The 24,181-nt window shown below is 44.0% G+C and overlaps 2 protein-coding genes across 8 annotated transcripts in view; one reads left to right on the top strand and one right to left on the bottom strand.

Moving 5' to 3' along the window:
- The window catches only part of USP28 (ubiquitin specific peptidase 28), a 54,560-nt gene that overhangs the window by 26,759 nt on the left and 3,620 nt on the right, over positions 1-24,181 (bottom strand). For 5 of the 7 annotated variants that reach the window (XR_013213186.1, XR_013213187.1, XM_077249961.1 and 2 more), the window contains exons 2-9: positions 10,713-10,778; positions 9,122-9,199; positions 8,130-8,256; positions 7,538-7,640; positions 6,367-6,529; positions 5,037-5,123; positions 3,595-3,732; positions 1,941-2,014 (exon numbers count right to left, since the gene is read on the bottom strand). Coding sequence is in view for 4 of the 7 variants with exons in the window: in XM_077249961.1 (XP_077106076.1) it covers positions 1,941-2,014; positions 3,595-3,732; positions 5,037-5,123; positions 6,367-6,529; positions 7,538-7,640; positions 8,130-8,256; positions 9,122-9,199; positions 10,713-10,778 (836 nt within the window). In the remaining 3 variants the exon portion in view is untranslated. The remainder of the gene's footprint in view (positions 1-1,940; positions 2,015-3,594; positions 3,733-5,036; positions 5,124-6,366; positions 6,530-7,537; positions 7,641-8,129; positions 8,257-9,121; positions 9,200-10,712; positions 10,779-24,181) is intronic. The other 2 variants (XR_013213188.1, XM_077249962.1) reach the window with 1 other exon arrangement.
- The window catches only part of HTR3B (5-hydroxytryptamine receptor 3B), a 76,566-nt gene continuing 61,654 nt past the window's right edge, over positions 9,270-24,181 (top strand). Inside the window, exon 1 of the mRNA XM_077249969.1 lies at positions 9,270-9,632. The gene's annotated coding sequence lies outside the window, so the exon portion shown is untranslated. The remainder of the gene's footprint in view (positions 9,633-24,181) is intronic.

Genomic DNA, 24,181 nt, shown 5'->3' with positions numbered 1-24,181 from the left:
ATGATTAAAATTAAACTTTCATATATTATAGATTCATTATCCACCAACTGAAATTTGTCAGGTCTTTTATTGTTTTAATACTGATGATTTTGGCATACAACTCCTGATAACCCAAAAAACCTGTCTCAATAAATTAGCATATCAAGAAAGGGTTCTCTAAACGACCTATTACCCTAATCTTCTGAATCAACTAATTAACTCTAAACACATGCAAAAGATACCTGAGGCTTTTAAAAACTCCCTGCCTGGTTCATTACTCAAAACCCCCATCATGGGTAAGACTAGCGACCTGACAGATGTCAAGAAGGCCATCATTGACACCCTCAAGCAAGAGGGTAAGACGCAGAAAGAAATTTCTCAACAAATAGGCTGTTCCCAGAGTGCTGTATCAAGGCACCTCAATGGTAAGTCTGTTGGAAGGAAACAATGTGGCAGAAAACGCTGTACAACGAGAAGAGGTGACCGGACCCTGAGGAAGATTGTGGAGAAGGACCGATTCCAGACCTTGGGGAACCTGAGAAGCAGTGGACTGAGTCTGGTGTGGAAACATCCAGAGCCACCGTGCACAGGCGTGTGCAGGAAATGGGCTACAGGTGCCGCATTCCCCAGGTAAAGCCACTTTTGAACCATAAACAGCGGCAGAAGCGCCTGACCTGGGCTACAGAGAAGCAGCACTGGACTGTTGCTAAGTGGTCCCAAGTACTTTTTTCTGATGAAAGCAAATTTTGCATGTCATTCGGAAATCAAGGTGCCAGAGTCTGGAGGAAGACTGGGGAGAAGGAAATGCCAAAATGCCTGAAGTCCAGTGTCAAGTACCCACAGTCAGTGATGGTGTGGGGTGCCATGTCAGCTGCTGGTGTTGGTCCACTGTGTTTCATCAAGGGCAGGGTCAATGCAGCTAGCTATCAGGAGATTTTGGAGCACTTCATGCTTCCATCGGCTGAAATGCTTTATGGAGATGAAGATTTCATTTTTCAGCACGACCTGGCACCTGCTCACAGTGCCAAAACCACTGGTAAATGGTTTACTGACCATGGTATTACTGTGCTCAATTGGCCTGCCAACTCTCCTGACCTGAACCCCATAGAGAATCTGTGGGATATTGTGAAGAGAAAGTTGAGAGACGCAAGACCCAACACTCTGGATGAGCTTAAGGCCGCTATTGAAGCATCCTGGGCCTCCATAACATCTCAGCAGTGTCACAGGCTGATTGCCTCCATGCCACGCCGCATTGAAGCAGTCATTTCTGCCAAAGGATTCCCGACCAAGTATTGAGTGCATAACTGAACATTATTATTTGATGGTTTTTTTGTTTGGTATTAAAAAACACTTTTATTTGATTGGAAGGGTGAAATATGCTAATTTATTGAGACAGGTTTTTTGGGTTAACTTATCAGGAGTTGTATGCCAAAATCATCAGTATTAAAACAATAAAAGACCTGACAAATTTCAGTTGGTGGATAATGAATCTATAATATATGAAAGTTTAATTGTAATCATTACATTATGGTAAATAATGAAATTTAACACTATATGCTAATTTTTTGAGAAGGACCTGTACATGGCTTGCATCCTACAATTTTCTCCAGTTCCTACTCTGCAGGCTCTTTATATTTCACTTCTCTGAGCAGGTGGGTAGAAGCTAGCTGTGATCTCTTCTCCAAAACGCTGCATAGACCTAAGGGATTCCTGCTCTCCTGTCTACATAGCACATGCTCAGAAGCAACAGCAGCATGGAGGATATTATACATATGTACTAAGCAATGTAGCTGTGAATCCAGCACTGGGGTAAGAAACTTACCACAAAGCATCACTGCACTTTGTCTCTTTGCAACAGTTTCCTCCCCCTCCCATCCATCTATAAACTTTAAGGGCAGGGTGTAACCCAATCACATAATATGTACACATTCACTGAGTGAACAGAAGTAGGAATAACTTACTCTCCATTAACAGTCAGTTGGAAGGCATCTTCCAGCCACTCCAGCAATTTGTGGGAAAACTCGCTGATATCTTGCTAGCAAGCAGAAATAAGTCATTAGGTTATGCAATGTGGAAAACAAAAACTAAATTTTAAAAAGGAGAAATGCACCAGAAAATAAATACTGTTTAAATCCGGATTTAATACATTTATCAATCTGCATTTAGATACAACCTAAGAGTCTGGCCATTGTCACACTGCATTTACACCGGCATTTTGGTGAAAAGTTACTAAATTTTGGTTAGACTGGAGGCCGCACTCAAATTTTGTGACTTGGCGTTCGTGAAGTTTTCGCCCAACCTCCAACAAGGTGGGTGAAGCTGGGTTGGGATGGGGACACCGCTTGTTAAATTCATGATGATCGGTGGCGTTCGCTACGGCACAAGTCTTACTCCAGCAAGGACTGGAGTAGGATTTTAGTGACACGATTGCCATCTCTTGTATGAGCACGCACCTCTTCATGAATCACTAGTGGCCGACTCCAGATTGGTGTGAATAACACTGGTCTTCAGGAAAGTCTTCATGAATCAGAGACATTACCCCTGTTCTTTACAGCAGTCTCGTTCTCAGACAGGACTGCAATAGGTGATGTCACAGCTGACCCCCCCTTCCCAGTGACCTTTGCACACGCTCATTAGATGCTTCAATACAGACCCCTATTGCTGCTAATGTACATGTGAAGTTCCTGAAACTGGAAGTTACAGTGGCTAAGGTGACTGTTTTAACATTCCCAATTGTTTCCTAACCTGATTCATACAGCAAGTTGTTTTCTGATTACATATTTACTAAGTATTTTTTTTTCCTATTGTTGGGGAGCACAAAGCAGATATCCAAAGACGGCGTGGAAGATCTTTGGCTTTCGATCTCCTTCACACAAGTGCTGACTCAGAGTTATAATAGGAAATCAGCACAGATGTCTCAGACCTCATAACGGAGGCTTCCAGAGCAGAACGGCAGCGCCAAAACCAGGTCTCCGGAAACATTAAATGGCCATTGCCTAGAGTATTTAAAGGGAATGTTTGGCTAATATCTGATTGGACTGAGTTTGGGCTCTGGTGCCCTCTCCTACAGTGACAAAAGGAGACCAGTGCTCCCAGTTCTGCTTTTAACCGATTCCTGACCGGCCACCATCTTTAATGCTTTTTTTTTCTTGGAATTGAGCAAGAGCAAGTTGAGGGACACGTTTGGAGACCCGAGGAGATGGCAAACAGCATGGCGGCTTCAACGCTGCATTTGCAGGGTTACGCAGCCTTCAGTGAGCACCATGTGATCGGAAGAATCAATGTCAATCTATCAGCCGAGTCTTCACAACCACCAATTAGTTAACTGGGGTATCCATTAAGTGCCTTTGGCACAGGTTAAAAAAAAGAAACCTCCCCTTCCCAGATCAAGGTTGCTGCTCTGGTCTCGATCAGCTGCAGCGGTGAGATCACCACTGCAGCCAATCTGAGTTCAGCAGAATCAGCAAATCTGGATGGAAAAACTGCAGCAACTCTGGTACGTGTGAATGCAACCCCAAACCAATAGACCGATTACAAGACCCTTTAATCTCCATTACTGCAGATTTTCCTGCCCGAACACCAGTTTACCCCCCCCCCCCCCAGTCTGTTTCTTACTTGCTGTGCTTCCTCAGACAGGAACGCATCTTTCAGCAGATCCAGGGCAGCCGTGGGATCAACATATTTTTTATTGGAGCCAACCATTAAGGCAAAGAGGTACTGGAGTTCCTGCATAAACGCGATGTTCCTATTTTCCTGAAATAACAAATTACTTGTGATCATCTGTCTTCTGCTGTATTAAGACGTTGGAGCAAAGTTTTGTAACTTTCGAAGGTGTCAACTTTTAGAAAAATGTTTGGATTTTGGAAGGGGTGTAGGGAAAAATAAAAAAAAAATTAAAAATTAGACTTCGTTGTACCTATATTTTTAGCTGTTTAAGTGTCAAAATTGCCATAAAATCTGTGTGAAAAGCAGGTCTGATAAAACGTGACTTTTTTGGAACTTGTAGGGTGCCATACAAGTAGTTTATCCAAATCAGTGGGGTGGGAAGAGGACCGCACGGGACATGCAGGTATAGCTTTATAACAATACTTTAAAGTTAAAAAGGTTTTCTGAAAGCAAGGAATCGATAAGATATCTTTTGGGTAATGCATTAATCTCAGTTTTGGATAATCAATTTTTCATCCCAAACCAAGGGGCTAATGAGAACCAATTCTACAGATTGATCATCAATATCTCAGCCCTGGCAAACCCCTTAAAGGGGCCTTTTAAAAAGGGTGATTCCAAGGATGAGCGATAACTGATCAGTGGAGGTGTCCAACCTACCAATCCTGAGAACGTGGCACTAGGATGCCACCAGACTGGCGGATATACAAGGGTCGCCAGCTTGTGACTCACAGCCGCCTGTTCAAGCAAACACCGCTCTGACCTATTGGCATCCTCAGGACTGCAGACATTAAGCCTGCTCCTTCCAAAGTGGAGGCCTCATATTGGTAGTCAGCCTCCATGCCAGGGGGCGATATCACGGCTTCTCTGAAGATTCAGCCGACTTGAGCTTCTACAAACTCCAAGTCTGAACAATGTGTGCCCTCTAGTTCTTCACATTGGTGAAGGTGGCTCTCAAGTAAAGTAGTGTTGGAGATCCTTGGACTGCTGGAGGTCACAAAGAAAAAGCACTCGGACTTGAGGCTTGACCACCTTCTCCATTTGGATAGAGCAGTGCTGGCCCCCAGCCTTGGGATTTCCCCACTACCTGTTGGTGGCCCACTGTACATTGGTAGTATGTAGGGGGGGGGGGGAACTTTTGTCATTTAATGCAATATGGGTCAACCATCTCTGAAGGAGGTTCTCCAGGTAACTAGATGGGGATGTTTGGACTGCCGGAGAGCATCACAAGCAGTGCTGGGAGACTAGGGTGCTTACTGTTCAATCTTGTCTGTTCAGACAGTCTTCAGGACCCCATTCTTGGGATTTCTGAAGGTTTAATAGAAACTTCCAATGATCCTGAGTAGTGGGCTGTGCAGAACAAGGGGACACGCCATTCTTTCCTAGATACTTACGTTGCGGGTCCAACACCGGTCCACAATGTTCGGTGAAATCCTGTAGCCATGGACGAGTCTTCGGAATTCGGGCAGGTGGAAGAGCGACTGAAGATATAAAACGTATAATTAATAAAGGAATCGATACAAGTAATCGCCGCATGAAATACAACATCTGAGCATTGCAGCTCCTCAACCACACGGCCGCAGACTTCCCTCTTGCTCGGGCTTTAAGTAAACCTCACCATTTTAAATAAAGGAAACGAGCGTCGGTTTTAATTGGTAGTTTAGGTTTCCACATTATTGCGGCTCTGAAAGGAGCTCTGTGGCAAACCCAGCTGGGAACCAATCAAACTGAAGGGGTTATTTCTATTCTCCGAGTCACGCTAATAAACAGCAAGAAACCAATCAAGTTGCAGACCGTATTTGTAACTACGGCTTATCCTCATCACTCGCTCCCAGGAAACCTAGTAAAAAAAATGGCTCGATTTTAATTGAGCACTATGAACGCCAAAACCAACCAGTTTAACACAGTCATTCAATTTAAGAAGCAAAGTGGAGTGCTCAGTGCCAATCCCCAGTCACTCATCGACCCCCATACTGTGACGGCTCCCCTTTGCTTTTTTTCTTCCCCCAGTTTAGCAATCAAATAGTGTAAACACGACCATTGAACAGTCAGGGCGACAAATTCTCTCTGCGGAATAAGGAAAAAAAAAATAAAAATGCGTTGAAGCTAAAAACTTTAAAATGTTCCCTGCCTTTTATCTCACGTTAACATCCCTCTCCAACTAAGTCATGTAATTAGCAATTAAGAGTCGTACAACTGTAGACAAGGGGGCCTCACAATAAGAAGAATCTACAAAAAAAAAAGTGGCAAAATACTACAAAAACAGATCCGATGGCTCCTAACTACCAACACCCATCGGTTTGGACCTAAAGTATCACGATTGAATGACGGATCAGCAGCCATGCACATTTGTGCCCACAATGGCCACATCATGTCAAGTTGAAGGACAAAACCTTTTCCAGAACTTCCATTCATACAATTAAGTTTGTGGACCAGAAAAATAGATAAAGGTTTTCAAAATGGACAACTTTCCATATGATATACACCATCGGTCTTCAAAAGCGACTGATGTCAAGTTTCAGTCAACGTTTTGGTACAATGGTTTATCTGGCTCTGCCCAATTACCCAGCACGATGATCAAGCATGAGCCACCATCTACACTGCGGAGATCAATGGTTCGTCATCGTAAGCTGGCACAAGCGGAGCTAAAAAGGGTCATAAGTCTGCAATAGAAAAAGGTCGTCATCTGTGTGCAATAAGCTAGTGAACGGTGATGTGTGGCACCTGCATGACTACGCTGAACCAGCAGGTGTTCCCGATGTTCTTCAGTCCTACAGGCCAGTCCCCGCTTCTCCTCAATTCATTCGGGTTAGGAACGTCTCCCCACACTTCGCAGCGTTTCCTCTTAGAGCGGCTTTTATTGTCAAGATTGTAAAGGTCGTTAGATCTAAAATGCACAAGATACGGAAAAATAAAAATAACTAAAGGACACAACTGGATGAGTTGCCGGCCAGCCCAAACTTTTTGACCTGAACTACTGGAATCATCTTCAAACCAAAGCCACCTGGGCGAGATTAACACAAACTGGTGCAACGGAAAAGTGGATAAGACGTAGACAGCAAACATGCAAGCAGTGACCTGCACGGCCCAGTCTCTGCAGCCACGTCTGGTTTAGCAACCCAACTGCCTCCACGGTTCTTAGATCATGGCCATTATGAGATGTGAGGAGGTGCAGATATCTCAATGTTTGGGCCACCATGTCCTCCATTTTGCTTCTCCTGCCACCTTAATGCTGTTCTCCAGGTCCACTTATCAGGAGGACTACAATGTATTGGTAACTTTCACCAGTCCCTATCAAGTGGACCTGGAGAACAGCATTAAGGTGGCAGGAGAAGCAAAATGGAGGACATGGTAACAGGATATCACTGTCCTGCCCAAAAACCAATGTTACACAGTAGGATTGAGTGTCCTGGAGACTATGTGTCACACTGCACTTACAGGAGGGGTCTATGAGTGACACTTTGTTAATGGGCCCAGTCCTCAGTTTGGCATCACAAGACGGCCAGCGGAACAGGAGCCGACTGGCTTCACGCATGACAAGCTGAGCACAATGGTTGGGTGGAGGAGATTGCGGTGTGGGGTTTTTATTTTTTTGTTTGTTTTTTTAAATTCTAACTTTAACAACCTTTAGTTCTTTAAGTGTGCAAAAGTTGAACAATATCTATATATGTGACAATAGGGTTGCTTTGCGAACATGACCAATATGCTACAACTGCAAAAAAATGCCACCAATTTTGGACTCCCTGTTGCAGGCCACAAACGACTCAACCCCCTCTGCCAAATAAGCTTCAGCACAAGTCCCGTGTGACCCGTTTATTTTTACAGCCAAGTCGCTAGTGTGACACCGGGACAAAGGAGAGTCCCAGTTTCTGGTCTTGCAACCAAGTTTCCATACCTGCTGGAATCACTTGTCTCCTTCTGCTGATTTTTGACATCTTGTAAACTGAGAGCTATTGCTTTCTGGAGGTAGTCTGTCTCACAACTGGAGTCAATAGTGGCTAAAAAAACAAATAAAATAAAAAAATAAAAATCATACAGTCTATTCTGCTCATTTATAAGCCACAGGTAGCCGCTCAATAGAGCCCACTGCATTAAAATACTAAAAAAGGTCAGGTAAGATTCCCAAATACGGCCAACCAGCAGTGTGCAAAAGCCCGCTGGATCTTCCCATTATCAGTGCCCCTGCCAAGGATGCAAAACTGCCTGTACTAGCAGTATTGGAGACCTCACGGTTCACGCCACCAGCTTAAACTGTTAATCAGGAGTACAGCACCTCACAGAAGGATGAAAGGTGGCAGAGGAGCAGTGCGCTCCTGAAGAACAAGCTTGAGAATCTCTAATATCAGAACATTAATTGCTAGCCAATTACCTGTTGTGCAGAGGCTGACATAGAAATACATATAAGGAGGCTGGAAGCGGCACAATGAGGCCACGTTCCGTCTCCTACCAACTGCACATCTAATAAGACACCTCGGATGAGGACGTACAATCTGCTCCTTGGACAACTGTATCGCATTCCTCCAGGTTGGACGGCTTGGTGACCAGCACCTTGGTGTCCGACTCGCACGCTTCGGTGAGAATGCCAACAGCCTCTATAAGGTCATCATTACTGGCCTGTGAGAAGAGCAGAAACGGGATTACAACTAATCACAGTTATGGCATTTAAAGGGAAGATCAAGAACTGGAAAAAATGGCTGCTTTCTTCTAGAAACTGCATCACCTCTGGGTTCTGTTGGGTGCTACACAGACAGCTCCATTCCGTTACATGACTGGGCTTACTGCTGGGACCAGCACCCATCACCAGTATGGAGCACTTCTATCCCTGTTTGAATGGAGCGGCAGTGCGCATGCTCAGTTACCGCTCCATTCATCCCATAGAATGCAGCACTCCACGCTCCGGAGTCAAGCATGAGCATGGTCGCTCTATTCTAGCATTCTGCCTCAGCATCTAAAAGCTATCCCCTGATCTACGGATAGGCGATAACCATTGGTGGTCCAGAAGCGCTGCAAGACCAAGTCCAGCAGCCACAGGGGTAGAATATGGCTTCGATACTGGAGAACAGATGGGGCCCCGAGGTTACCATTAGGTATGTGGTGGATAACAGGGCTTTAGTCTGGGAGACGGGGGCTCATGAAATGGTGGCATGGCCATTGCATTAGCATCCCCCAATCCCCTCTCTTCCACCCTACTCAGCTTTCAACCAAAATACCCCTTTAAATAGACAACCTCACAATAAAGACAGTTTTCAGAGTACAACCGATCCCAGACATTCACCCTAGATTACATGGCGACCATTCTGATGAAGAGCTCTATAAAGTGACTGATGACAGTCCTAGAGGTGCTTACAAGTGGGGACCCCCCCATATGCTTTAATTTTTAATTAGGGGGGGGGGATTGCATCAGGATACAACAAAACTCCATTCCAGGAAGGTGACAGATGAGAATGAACACAACTTGACAAACTGCAATGTGGCTGACCTTGAGTGCTTCCCTGAGCAGGCCGGGGTCTCGGATCCCTGTGATCTCCCTCAGTTGGTTCACCAGCATGTCACGGTCCTAGATAAAAAGAAAAAACTATTATACTATATTTAAAAAAATATATATATTATATTATATAATATATACTGCCTTGCACTAAAAAAAAAAAGAAGTAATTTTTAATACAAATATTTGCATTTTTATTTTCAGTGTATGCACATTTTTCAATTATAAAACAGCTTTGAGTCAATGGGAAAAATTCTTGCATCAAGCTTGCAAATTGATTTGATTTTGTTACCGAATATTTGCAGCGTTGTGCAGCATTGTGACACGGAAATGGCTGTGTCTGCACCGAGGACAGCACAACCTTGCACCGCCGGACTCTCACGCCTGGAGCAGCCTCGGCAGACAGAACGGCTTGAGGATCTGGACGTCAGACTGGGAACGTCCGGGCTGGTTTGTGCGCTGGGACATATAAGGCGGCGAGGGAATGCAGATGAGCTATTTTAAGGTCGGTTACACATGCCATTTGTGTCTGTCATTCCTGCTGCACAATGAGGTGCCGGTCTCCCATCACCGAGGCTGCAGCAATGATATTGGGCACAATACATCCATCTTCTTCCGGATGGACGGCTGCATGGCTCTGCCACCTCATTACCATTTATTTTACATGGCCCGCAAGGTTTGTAGCACCGTACAACAAGAAAAAAAATTAATAATTTTTAAAGATTTTAGACCCAGTAATGAACCTTAAAATACAATGTATGCGAATAAGATCAGAAACAGGATTTCACTGCAATAATAAAGTCAGGAAACACAACATCTAAAATGCAAAACTAGAATGCAAGTCTGTCCTGAATAGATCAATTTCCAATGAGGTTTTTCTCTTTAACCCCTCACTTCTGCATAATAATAATAATATTTATTTTTACTACTGTTGACAGCCATACAAGTTTTTATGCAAAACGACGGCATCAATTAACATAGAATGTACTGGTTAAGGTTTTTTTTTGTTTGTTTTTTTTTAAATACAAAGAAGTGGGGTGAAAACTCCATTTCATTTTTATGGAAAAAAATATTTAAACCATCAGAATATACTCATTCTGGAGTATGAGAAATCCTGGTATTAACAGCTTAGGCTGCCATCAATGGTCACCTGAGGAATGTTCTGCTTCTGCTCGTGCTACTGTGAGCAGCCTGCGTGACCCAAGCATGCCACCATGGGCTGCAGCATCTCCTGACGTCATTTGTCAATAAAAGCAAAGGGAGCCGACAGCAGCAGATCTTGATTAATTCTGCGCCCAAATACATTTACTGTAGAGCGGCAGAACATTTCTCAGACGACCATTTGTAATATCATGGTTAGCATCTTCAGATCACACTTTTTTCCTAAGCATTCGCTCACATCTGCGTTTCAATTTGGCAAGTGCAATGTGAGAAAAACCTCAATACACTCACTACAAAGTTAGTCAATCAGGCAGGGCTCATCTGAGGTTTTTGTTTTTTTTAGCTTTTTCCTCCCCTGGAATTGGGATGAGGAAAAATTGACAGTATGCTGGGAAAGACAGCCGGGTGCGAGTAAGTCACTGACCTGTGATGTGCAGTTGCAGCACCCTAATCCCACACATTCATCGTCCACTTGCGTGGTTATGTGAACCTTCAAAAATCAAAATAATATAATGGGGTGTTAGTGAGGAAAACAAAGTATGAAGCATAAAAAAACCCCTAAAAAAAACAAAAAAAACCAAACACTTATTTGATATTTCTTAAAGTCCAAATATACCAAATTTTTCTCTTAAAAAGAGTTAGAGGGTCTGGTAATGATAATCCCATAGAATTTATCCATTGGGATATAAAACACAGAAGTAGCACACTGATTTAACGCTAATGAATAAATCACAAAAATAGGAAAAGTATGGTTAAAATAGATTGTGCGTCACCCCTATATGTAGCCCTTCCTAGCAGCAGAGGCTGGCACCCTGGGTAGCCAAATGGTGCCCCCGATGCATGTTGACCGACCTTCCTGATCCTCACCAGGACTCCTTAAAGCCACCAAACGCCTAAATAAAGTGCTTATAGTGCAAATAAAAATGTCTGATCTTTTGTGCCTAGCAGAGCTGTGAAGTCCGAGTCGTGGAGTCAGTATAAAATGGACCGACTCAGACTCCTAAAAAATACAATAAATTGGGTACAGTACTTCAATGCAGTTTGTGGGGAATATTTTTTTCATAAGAATTTGGGAAGTTGTTTAATGTCCTATAAGGCTGTGTGCCCATGTTACTTTTTTTATGCGTTTCAGCCGTGTTTTTGCTGCAGCGGAAACGCTTAAAAAAAAAAAAAAAAAAAAACCACACATTCCCATGCAATCCTATGGGATTCCGTAGTTGCTGTGCCCATGCTGCAGATTTTCCCTCTGCAGTATCACATAGTGGTAAAATCCGCAGCATGTTCATTATTTCTGCAGAATATGGGCGATTCTGCCGCCATAGGATTGTATTGAAATGCTCCCTTTACGTATATGGCTATGCCCACGATGCGTAAAGTAAGCGCTTTATGTGCGGGTGGTACCCAGGGTCTGGAGGAGAGGAGACTTTCCTACAGGCCCTGGGTACAATATTCCTGTAAGAAAAAAAAAAAAAATTAAAAAAAAAAAATGGATATTATACCTACTGATAATTCCGTTTCCAAGAGTCCATCCTGAGAGCACTCTGGAGGACGTCCTCCTCCTTGCAGGGACAGGAAAAACACCACGAGAGGTTAAGGTCCCACTCCGCCCCCTTTCCTTCAGTGTTTTGACAAGTACCACACCATGGATATATACCATTTGAATCTTTTATTAACCAAATCATATTACAGCATATGACATAGTATACATAGGGGGGGGAAGTAACGGTGCTGTCAGGATGGACTCCTGGAAACCAAATTATCGGTAGGTATATTACCCATTTTCCAGGACGTCCCCCTGACAGCACTCTGGAGAATACCAAAGAAAACTCCTCTAGGGTGGGACAACTGCCTGGAGAACCTCTCTCCCAAATGACGTTTGCTGGGCTGCCAATACGTCAAGTTTATAATGTTTACAAAATGTATTCACCCTGGCCCAAGTTGCGGCCTTACATATTTGTTCTAAGGACGCCCCTGCTCGTTCAGCCCATGATGCTGAAATGGCACTAGTAGAATGGGCTTTAATTCCTACTGGACAATCTACCCCTTCTGATGAGTAGGCTTTAGCAATTACCGTTGTAATCCATCTAGCTATAGAGGTTTTGGAAGCTTTTTTACCCCTATTCTTTCCCCCAAAAAGGATAAATAGGTTAGAATCTTTTCTCCAGGTACTAGTGGCCTCTAGATAGTCTAACACTGCTTGTCTGACATCAAGAGAATGTAAAGATTGTTCTTTTGCATTAGCGGGATTTTCGCAAAATGAGGGTAAAATTATCTCCTGGTTTCGGTTTTGTACTGAAGCTATTTAAGGGATAAATGATGGATCTAATTTTATAATTATGTGATCGTCACGAATCTGAAGGTATGGATCCTTAATAGATAGGGCTTGAATTTCTCCCACTCTTTTAGCCGTTGTAATCGCAACCAAAAAGGTTGTTTTCCATGTCCGAACCGAGATAGTCTTCCTCAAGGGTATAAGGGTTTTTACATAGAGCCCTGAGAACTAGATTTAAGTCCCAAGTGGGAGTCAATTGTCTAAAAGTGGGACGTAATCTCTGGATGACTTTAACAAACCTAATTATCCAAGGGTGAGAAGCCAAATGATAATCTAAGAAAGTGCTGAGGGCCGAGATCTGCACCTTAAGGGTACTAGGTCTAAGCCCCATATTGAAACCCGATTGGAGAAAATCAAGAACTCTGGGAACATCCGGTGTCTCTGGCATCACGGCTGACCTGCCACCCTCCATACAGAATCTTTTCCAGATTTTGTAGTAGATGGCTGAAGTTACCAGTTTTCGACTGGCCTGAATGGTTGAAATGACTTCATCGGATAAACATCGGACTTTCAAAATGTCCCTCTCAGGATCCATGCTGAAAGGTGCAATCGTTCCGGATTTTGGTGTAGGACAGGACCCTGATAGATTATGTGCTTCCATAGAGAAAGTTTGATTGGGTTCTCTGTTGTCATGGATCCCAGCAACGGAAACCAGCTTCTTTTTGGCCAGAATGGTACAATCATCAGCACTGTTGCCTGGTCTTCCTGAGTACAATCGGAATGAGTGCCAATGGAGGAAATGCGTAAGGGACTGGTTCGTCCCATGTCTGGCTTAAGGCGTCGACTGCTTCTGGCATGTCCGAAGGGTTGAGAGAATAGAATCTGGGCACCTTCGAATTTTTTCTTGTGGCAAATAAATCTATCTTGGGAGTTCCCCAACGGTGGCATAATAGTTGGAAAACTTCTTGATTCAGTTCCCATTCTGTTGGACAGACTTTCCTCCTGCTCAGGTAGTCGGCCAGGATATTCTGAGACCCTTCTAAGTGTACTGTGATTGACAGAACTGAGTTCTGCACCCAAACAAATATCTTCTGTGCTAACTCCTGAAGTGGTTTGTGCCTGGGACCTCCCTGGTGTTTCAGGAAGGATACTGCCGTCATATTGTCTGTTAGAATCTTCACATGCTTGTTTTTAAGGCGAGAACGATTTCTTCTTAGGGTCTCCCAAACCGCGTAAAGTTCTCTGTAATTTGATGACTTGTGACTGATGTTTTCGGCAGGGCTGTGGAGTCGGAGTCGTGTAGTCGGAGTTAGTTTTGGTTGGAGTCGGAAGAAATGTACCGACTCCAGCTTTAGAAAAATTTTTTTATTAATATTTCATAATTGAACTTTCATATGAATTTTATAAATGTTACTCAAATATATATGTTCTATAAAACTATGAACAACAGTGATAAGCAGTTCTGCTGGAGATAAGAGACATTTCTTACTTCTTGTGTGTCACTGTTGTCCACTGCCCTTATCTAATCTTATACTTGGTTAACCTCATGCTGCCCCAACCCCCCTACTTACAATGTATGAAACTGAAAGTGAAAATGTGTTGCAAATTCTTAGTAGTAAAGCTCCTCCTCTAGACTAGATGTTTACTAGGTGTGCATCTTCAAAGCATCTCACAGCTGCTACTCAGAAGAGGAAGACTGTAAGAAGTATTATCGTTTCAACAAACTTTGCATCAGTTAACTGAGTACATGAGGAATAACAGTATTACTAACCACTATATCAGTTGTACGACCTAGCAATAATTTTGTACAATTGTTTTTAGGAAAAACAATTGTCATTTGGACTGTGAATGCAGAATTAAAAACCTGAGAATGTCAAAGAAGCGTCACATTAAATCAGCTGTATTTGAACATTTCACCATCACTCATAGAAAACATTATGTCTGTCAGTGTATGACAAATGATCCAGACGAAAACAAATGCTGTGAAGCCAAGATCAGTGAATATTCAGGCAAAGAAAAATGCTCCTACCAGAGCTTCTAATCTAAAGAGACATTTACAGCGCTTTCATCCAGAAGTACTGAAAGCAGTGGATGAGAAAGACTGCATCCAAACCAATGAACCAGTGCCCAGCTCTTCCAGCCAAACAAAGTAGCAGAGAACTTTGCAGCCATCAGTTGCAAGATATTTTGTCAGTGACAAAGTTACTGTGACAATGACAGATACATTTGACCCCTTCCTGACCTTTGACGCACCGTATGCGTCATGAAAACCAGCGCCAATCCGACCTGTGACGCAGCATATACGTCATGGCCGGATCGCGTCCCTGCAGGCCGGGTGAAAGGGGTTAACTCCAATTTCATTCGACATGCAGGGAGTGGTGCTACAGCCCAGGGGGGGTGGCTTCGCCCCCCCGTGGCTACAATCACTCTGATTGGCTGTTGAAAGTGAAACAGCCAATCAGAGCAATCTGTAATAATTCACCTATGAAAATTGGTGAAATATTACAATCCAGCCATGGCCGATGCTGCAATAGCATCGGCCATGGCTGGAGACCCCGATCTGGCCCCCCCACCGACTGGCGGCGGCAATCTGCAGCTGCCGTCAGTGTTCCTTACCCCTCCGTCCTGTCCTAAGCGCCTTCCTCTCCCCTCCGCCCCTCCCCCATCCTCCCCTCCGCCCCCCCGCTGTCCGATTGCACCCCCCCCATACTTACCTAGTCCCGGTGTCCTCCGTCTTCTCCCATGGGCGCCGCCATCTTGGAAAATGGCGGGCGCATGCGCAGTGCGCCCGCCGAATCTGCCGGCCGGCAGATTCGTTCCCTGTACATTTTGATCGCTGTGACAGGTTCTATCACAGCGATCAAAATAAAAAAAATAGTAAATAAACCCCCCCTTTATCACCCCCATAGGTAGGGACAGTAATAAAATACAGAAATATTTATTTTTGTTTTTCCATTAGGGTTAGGGGTAGGGATAGGGTTGCACTTAGGGTTAGAATTAGGCTATGTGCACACGGTGCGGATTTGGCTGCGGATCCGCAGCGGATTGGTCGCTGTGGATTGGTAGCAGTTTTCCATCACGTTTACAGTACCACGTAAACCTATGGAAAACCAAATCCGCTGTGCCCATGGTGCGGAAAATACAGCGCAGAAACGCTGCGTTGTATTTTCCGCAGCATGTCAATTCTTTGTGCGGATTCCGCAGCGTTTTACACCTGCTCCATAATAGGAATCCGCGGTAAATCCGTAGGTAAAGCGCAGTGCGTTTTACCTGCAGATTTTTCAAAAACGGTGCTGAAAAATCTGCACACAAATCCGCAACGTGGGCACATAGCATTAGGGTTAGGGTTGGAATTAAGGTACCTTCACACGAAGCGACGCTGCAGCGATAGCGACAACGATGCCGATCGCTGCAGCGTCACTGTTTGGTCGCTGGAGAGCTGTCACACAGACCGCTCTCCAGCGACCAACGATGCCGAGGTCCCCGGGTAACCAGGGTAAACATCGGGTTGCTAAGCGCAGGGCCGCGCTTAGTAACCCGATGTTTACCCTGGTTACCAGCGTAAAAGTAAAAATAACAAACAGTACATGCTCACCTGCGCGTCCCCCGGCGTCCGTTTCCTGTACTGTGTGAGCGCCGGCCCTAACAGCAGAGCGGTGACGTCACCGCTGTGCTTTTACTTTCACTTTAGGGCCGGCGCTCAGTCAGAGCAGGAAGCGGACGGCAGGGGACGCACAGGTGAGTATGTACGGTTTGTTTTTTTTACTTTTACGCTGGTAACCAGGGTAAACATCGGGTTACTAAGCGCGGCCCTGCGCTTAGTAACCCGATATTTACCCTGGTTACCAGCGTAAAACATCGCTGGTATCGTTGCTTTTGGTGTCAAACCTGACGATACACGCCGGTCTGACGACCAAATAAAGTTCTGAACTTTATTCAACGACCAGCGATATCACAGCAGGATCCAGATCGCTGCTGCGTGTCAAACACAACGATATCGCTATCCAGGACGCTGCAATGTCACGGATCGTTGCCGTTCTCGTAAAGTCGTTTCGTGTGAAGGTACCTTTAGAGTTAGGGTTGGAATTAAGGTTAGGGGTGTGTTGGGGTTAGTGTTTGAGTTAGAATTGTGGGGTTTCCACTGTTTAGGCACATCAGGGGGTCTCCAAACGCGACATGGCACCACAATTGATTCCAGCCAATCTTGCATTGAAAAAGTCAAATGGTGCTATCTCCCTTCCGAGCCCCGGCATGTGCCCAAACAGTGGTTTACCCTCACATATGGGGCATCAGCGTACACAGAAGAAACTGGACAACAACTTTTGGGGTCAAATTTCTCCTGTTACCCTTGGGAAAATAAAAAATTCTGGGCTAAATTATTTTTGAGGAAAGAAAATTTATTTATTATTTTCACGGCTCTGCGTTATAAACTTCTGTGAAGCACTTGGGGGTTCAAAGTGCTCACCACACATCTAGAAAAGTTCCTTCGGGGGTCTAGTATTCAAAATGGGGTCACTTGTGGGGGGGGGGGTTTCTACTGTTTAGGCACATCAGGGGCTCTGCAAACGCAACGAGATGCCTGCAGAGCATTCCATCAACGTCTGCATTTCAAAACGTCACTACTTCACTTCCGAGCCCCGGAATGTGCCCAAACAGTGGTTTACCCCCATATATGGGGTATCAGCATACTCAGGAGAAACTGACAACTTTTGGGGTCAAATTTCTCCTGTAACCCTTGGGAAAATTAAATTCTGGGCTAAAAAATTATTTTTGAGGAAAGAAAACATATTTATTATTTTCAAGACTCTGCGTTATAAACTTCTGTGAAGCACTTGGGGGTTCAAAGTGCTCACCACACATCTAGATTAGTTCCTTGGGAGGTCTAGTTTCCAAAATGGGGTCACTTGTGGGGGAGCTCCAATGTTTAAGCACACAGGGGCTCTCCAAACGCGACATGGTGTCCGCTAATGATTGGAGCTTATTTTCCATTCAAAAAGCCAAATGGCGTGCCTTCCCTTCTGAGCCCTGCCGTGCACCCAAACAGTGGTTTACCCCCACATATGGGGTATTAGCGTACTCAGGACAAACTGGACACCAACATTTGGGGTCTAATTTCTCCTGGTACCCTTGGAAAAATAAAAAATTCCGGGCTAAAAAATCATTTTTGAGGAAAGAAGAATTATTTTTTATTTTCACGGCTCTGCATTATAAACTTCTGTGAAGCACCTTGGGGTTTAAAGTGCTCACTATGCATCTAGATAAGTTCCTTGGGGGGGGTCTAGTTTCCAAAATGGGGTCCCTTGTGAGGGAGCTCCAATGTTTAGGCACACAGGGGCTCTCCAAATGCAACATGGTGTCCGCTAAAGATTGGAGCCAATTTTTCATTCAAAAAGTCAAATGGCGCTCCTTCCCTTCCGAGCCCTGCACCCAATCAATGGTTTACCCCCACATATGAGGTATCAGCGTACTCAGGACAAATTGGACAACAACTTTTGTGGTCCAGTTTCTCCTTTTACCCTTGGGAAAATAACAAAATTGTTGCTAAAAGATCATTTTTGTGACTAAAAAGTTAAATGTTCATTTTTCCTTCCATGTTGCTTCTGCTGCTGTGAAACACCTGAAGGGTTAATAAACTTCTTGAATGTGGTTTTGAGCACCTTGAGGGGTGCAGTTTTTAGAATGGTGTCACTTTTGGGTATTTTCAGCCATATAGAACCCTGAAACTGACTTCAAATGTGAGGTGGTCCCTAAAAAAAAAAAATGGTTTTGTAAATTTTGTTGTGAAAATGAGAAATCACTGGTCAAATTTTAACCCTTATAACATCCTAGCAAAAAAAAATTTTGTTTCCAAAATTGTGCTGATGTAAAGTAGACATGTGGGAAATGTTATTTATTAAATATTTTGTGTCACATAACTCTCTGGTTTAACAGAATAAAAATTCAAAATGTGAAAATTGCAAAATTTTTAAAAATTTGCCAAATTTCCGCTTTTTTTTCACAAATAAACGCAGAAATTACCGACCTAAATTTACTACTAACATGAAGCCCAATATGTCACGAAAAAACGCTCTCATAATCGCTAGGATCCGTTCAAGCGTTGCTGAGTTATTACCTCATAAAGGGACACTGGTCAGAATTGCAAAAAATGGCAAGGTCATTAAGGCCAAAATAGGCTGGGTCATGAAGGGGTTAAAAAACAGATCACAGAGCTTGTTGTAAAGGATAGTGTGCCTATTTCATTATTTTCACGACCAGCTTTTAGGTGTCTGAATGGGGAAATGGCCCGCAAGCTTGGTGTTTCTCTGGAGAGAGAGAGTATTAGAAAATTAGTAATCGAAGAAGCTTTTAAACAAAAAGAACTAAAAAAAAAAAAAAAAAAAAAAACTCTCAAGGGACGCATTCTGTTTCTTAAAATGGATGCCTGCACACGTCACAGAGTGAACTATTTTGCCATTAATGTCCGATTTGTTTACAACAAAAATAAAATAGTTACCAAGACATTGGCAGTAAAAGACACCAAAGCTCCTCACACCAGTGAGTTTCTCCAGGTCTTGGTGGAAAAGGTTCTGCAAGACTATGAACTTAAAAAAGAGCAAGTTCTTTCTGTCGTAACTGACAATGCTTCAAATATGATAAGTACTATTAAGCTAATGAATGAGAGTTATGATGGTGACCAGCAGCTAGAAGAACATTCTGGGTCCACAGACACAGAAATGTTTGAAATAGAGGAACACAGTATTGTAACTGAGGAGCAAACTGAAGTTGCTTCAGATGAACAGCAACATGATAGTTTAGATGATCTTGTTGAAACTGTCAATACGTTCTTTCATTCATCACATGCGCTGTGTTGTGCATACGCTACAGCTGGCTATAAGAGACAGTCTGCAAGAAGGACATGCTGCTGCACTGATTGGCAAGGTGAGAAAATTGGCTATTGTTGCCAGAACCCCTAAAGTTGACTCAATTTTGAAGAGACGTGCTGGAAAAGGGGCAATTATTGATCAAGCCACACGATGGGGCAGTACTTAATGATTCAGCGCTTGGTTGAACTGAAAACCTTTGTAGACATGGCTAACCCTCAACAGACGCTAAATGAAAGTCAGTGGAATCAGGTGACTACGCTGGAAAAATTGCTAGAGCACCCATTTACAGTGACTAAAAAATTACAAGCAGAGGACTTAACTCCAGGTATTTTCTTAAAGGGAGTGGAAGAACCTGATGTTTCGCCTGTCCCAAAGAGGAGGGTTAATTGCAAGTGACATTGCTACATCAATGAAATGGAGAGAGAGGAGCTACTATTACAAAATAACATTCTTTTGGCAGCTGTTTATGTAGACCCAATGCATCGGATTCTTCTAGATGATCAACAGCTAACTAAAGGAAAAGAAGCTCTGTTTGAAATAGCAGTAAGGATGAAAGGGTTGCAGAACAGTCAGGAGGAACAAGAAGAATTTGGTCGTCCTGCCACATCTTCACCCTCATCAACTGATGAAGAATTTAATTTCGAAAAATATTTGGATCACAAGGACCGTGCAAAGCGTTCCCGCATAGAAGAAGAGTCATCCCCATCAAAGAACACAGCCAGTACATTTCAGCAGAATTTTTCATGTGCACTAAAAGAAATTGAGAAATTTGACCTTTCATCAAAAATAACAGTGCAACAAGCGATTCCTCTGTATCCTGACATTGTCAGAGATGTTGCCCGAGTGGTTACTGCTTTGCCACCAACCCAAGTTAGTGCAGAGAGGTTGTTCTCTGCTCTCAAAATAATTAGATCAGATTTGAGGGCATCCATGAAGGAGGATCTGACAGAGGCAATACTTTTCTGAGGACAAATTTATAGATTTCTTCTTATTAACTGTATAACAGTGTTTATTGCATATTTACTTACAAGAGTTTAGAAAAGTTTATAAAAGTTATTTGCTATATTCTAATTGTGTTCTAATAAATATAGTTTTTGCTCTAAGTGGTCTGATTACTTATATGATGGTGAGAAACTGAATAAGCACAATGTTAATATTTTACAACAGTAAATTTAATGTTACGAATTGGCCATTTATGAAGGAGTCGGAACCTGATAAAATCCAGGAGTCGGAGTTGCAACTGTGGCTTACCGACTCCACAGCCCTGGTTTTCGGGCCACCTGCCCTGAAAGAAACTTCCTTCTAGATGTGCTCCCCATCCCCACTGGCTGGCGTCTGAGGTGATTGTCACACAAGGGGTACCATGGATTTTGACCCCTATTCTTAGGCTGCTGTCTTGTGTCCACCATCGTAATGATCTCCTTACTGCCGTTGATAGTTGAATTGTTCGGTCCATCGATGGTTGGCGACGATCCCATACCGAGAGAACTTGATTTTGTAATAGTCTTGAGTGAGCTTGGGCCCACCTGACACAAGTGATACAAGCTGTCATCTTTCCTAAGATCTTCATGGCTGATCTTATGGTAACCTGATGCCTCGGGAACTCTATGATCATCTTCTTTATTGTCTCCCGCTTTTCTCTTGGAAGAAAGGATTGTCTGGAGGTAGGATCCAGAAGAACACACAGGAATATCTTCCGAGACTCGGGTTTTAGGTTTGACTTTTTTCGATTTACGACCCAAACCAGATGTTCCAACACCGATATGACTCGATCTCTGTGTAGGAGTAAAGTTTCTTCTGCTCGGGCTACCAGGAGAAAATCGTCCAAATAAGGAATTATTGTAATTCCTTGGTTTCTTAGATATGCCACTACCTCTGCCACCAGCTTTGTGAATATCCTTGGAGCTGAGGCAAGGCCAAATGGGAGGCACTGAAACTGGAGGTGGCAGGTCTGATCCGGAAATCTTACCAAAAACCTCAGAAGCCCCTGAGAAGTTGAGTGGATTGGCACCTGATAATATGCACTCTTCAGATCGAGAGTGCACATTACCGAATTTCTGTCTATAAGGTGGATGGTTGACCTTATTGATTCCATTCTGAACCTTTTGTATTTGACGCATACATTTAAGGCTATGTTCACACGATGCGGTTTTTGCTGCGGATCCGCAGCGGATTTGCAGCTGCGGATCCGCAGCAGTTTTCCATGCAGGGTACAGTACAATGTTACCCTATGGAAAACAAAATCCGCTGTGCCGACGATCCTTTTTTTTGCAGGCAAATCCACGCGGATTTGCCTGCAGAAAAAAAAGAAGTACCATGTCAATTCTTTCTGCGGATTCCGCTGCGGGTTTCCAACAGCACCAATAGGAAACTGCAGTTGGAAACCCGCAGTGGAATCCGCAGTAGAAAAAGGACACAAATCCGCGGTGAAAAGCACCGCGGGTTTTCACTGCGGATTTTCCCAAAAAAGGACCTGAAAAATCCGCAGTGAAAAAAGGATTGTGTGAACAAGCCCTAAAGGTTTTAGGTTTATTATCGTGCGTGTTTCTCCTGACGGTTTTGGGATTGAGAATAGGGAAGAGTAGTGACCTGAAACTATTTCAGATGAGGGAACCCGAACTATGACTTGAGATCTGAAAAGTTTCTGAAGGTCTGAGAACATTGGTGAATTTTTTGCCACAACTGTTGTGAGATACATCTTTGTGGCGCGGGAGATATAAGCTCTATTTTGTAGCCCTCGGATATTATATTGAGGACATATGCGTTTGTGATCCGCCTCCAGTTGATCAGAAAACAACTGAATCTGCCCCCTATACCTATGGCGTCATTGCCTTCTAGATCTAGAGCTTGACCCAAAAAGGGAATTTCTTCCCCTTCTGTTTTGAGCATAGGATCTCCACTGCTCTCTATAGTCAGGATGTTTGCGAGGTGGAGGTCTTTTCCAAAAGGGCTGAAATTTCTTAGGTTTATCCTCAGGAAAACCTTTTTTACTATCAGATGTGAACTCTAAAATGTCATCTAATGCCTGTTCAAACACCCTGGAATCTGCAAAGGGAATGGCACATAATTTATTTTTAGATGCATTATCTCCCGACCAAGATTTAAGCCATATAGCCCTACGAGTTGCATTAGATAAGGATCTATTTCTGGCTGCAAATCTCACGGACTCAGCTGAAGTATCCACCATGAAGGCTGTGGCAGACTTTATAATGGGTAGGGAAGAAATTATATCAGCCCCCGGGGTCTTATTAACCAAATGTTCCTCTAACTGTCCCATCCACAAGTACATGGACCTGGCCGTCTGTCTTTGAGATGTAAGACCCCCAAACATCAAGTCCTGTCTGGATTTTGGACGCGGTTCCTCCTTCATCTGCATCGTATTTCTCACCGCTCGAACTAATTCTTCCGTGTCTTCCACTGGAAAGAGAAACTTCCTTCCCTGATCCTTTTCTTCTAGAGGCAGCTCTCCTTCCTCCTGATCCGAACTCTTAAAGTCTGATTCTTCATTTGACGAAATATCCGAATCCCTTTGTTCCGGATCCCCTCTCGGTCTCTTGCGACTCGGACCTGGACTGGAAGGGTACTATTGTGTCATAGTAGCTAACGAACTTTGTATCTCCTCCCGAATTAGGGTACTGTCTCACAGTGGCACTTTGGTCGCTACGACGGTACGATCCGTGACGTTCCAGCGATATCCATACGATATCGCTGTCTGACACGCTGCTGCGATCAGGGACCCCGCTGAGAATCGTACATCGTAGCAGATCGTTTGAAACTTTCTTTCGTCGTCTAGTGTCCCGCTGTGGCGGCATGATCGCATCGTGTAACAAAGGTTGTATATGATGTGCGCACAGTAACCAACGGCTTCTACATCGCAAATACGTCATGAAATTATCGCTCCAGCGTCGTGCATTGCGAAGTGTGACCGCAGTCTACGACGCTGGAGCGATAATGAAGCGACGCTGCAACGTCACGGATCGTGCCGTCGTAGCGACCAAAGTGCCACTGAGACGGTACCCTTAGACTCCTCATTTCTGATAAGAATGTTGGTTGTTCTTCTCTTACAACCTTGGAAATACAGGAGTTGCAAACATCTTTTTTGTATGCTTCTGGCAGCTTTACATGACATATGGAGCACCGCTTAGACTTCGCCGAGGCCTTGCCTGGCTTTTTGGTCATTGGGAGGGGTGTCTGTGGGACATCCTTATCCTAAATATAAGAATGGGTACTGCTTAGCGTCTACATGTGTGTAGGTACATCTGCGCTATGCGCACTTACCCCCACATCCTCACTCCTGACTTCTATATCCTTTGTAGAAAGACAATCAGGTGTGGGTAAATGTGTAATCCTTCTGGCAAAAAATAGGCCCCAGCAGCCACCGCTGCACTCACCCTTTGTCTCCGGCATTGCAGAACCTCTGTTCCAGTGCTCCTTGTGAGTCTGGCTGAGTAACCGCAACCTGCGCAAGCTTAATCAAATTTGGCGCCTGCTGCGCCTCACGCTGTGGAATGTTGAATATGCACTGAAATCAGAGCGCTCGCCGCTCGGCTATTATGCCTATTTCCACGTTCCCCCACATGTTATGCTGCCGTCGTCACCAGAAATGACGTCCGGGTCTCACTGGGGTACGCCGCTGACGTCACCGGAACTGATGTTCGGCTACCCTTAACACTTACTTCCGAAAGTGGAACGCATGCTGATCCGCTGACTCCAGAAGCTCTGTCCACCCCTCCATGTTCATTTATGGAACACGTGGGT

Source organism: Ranitomeya variabilis, chromosome 4 (assembly GCF_051348905.1).
Source record: "Ranitomeya variabilis isolate aRanVar5 chromosome 4, aRanVar5.hap1, whole genome shotgun sequence".
Classification (NCBI taxonomy): Eukaryota; Metazoa; Chordata; class Amphibia; order Anura; family Dendrobatidae; genus Ranitomeya; species Ranitomeya variabilis.
The sequence above is the reverse complement of the archived record's forward strand: the minus strand, read 5'-3'. Positions and strand labels throughout refer to the sequence as shown.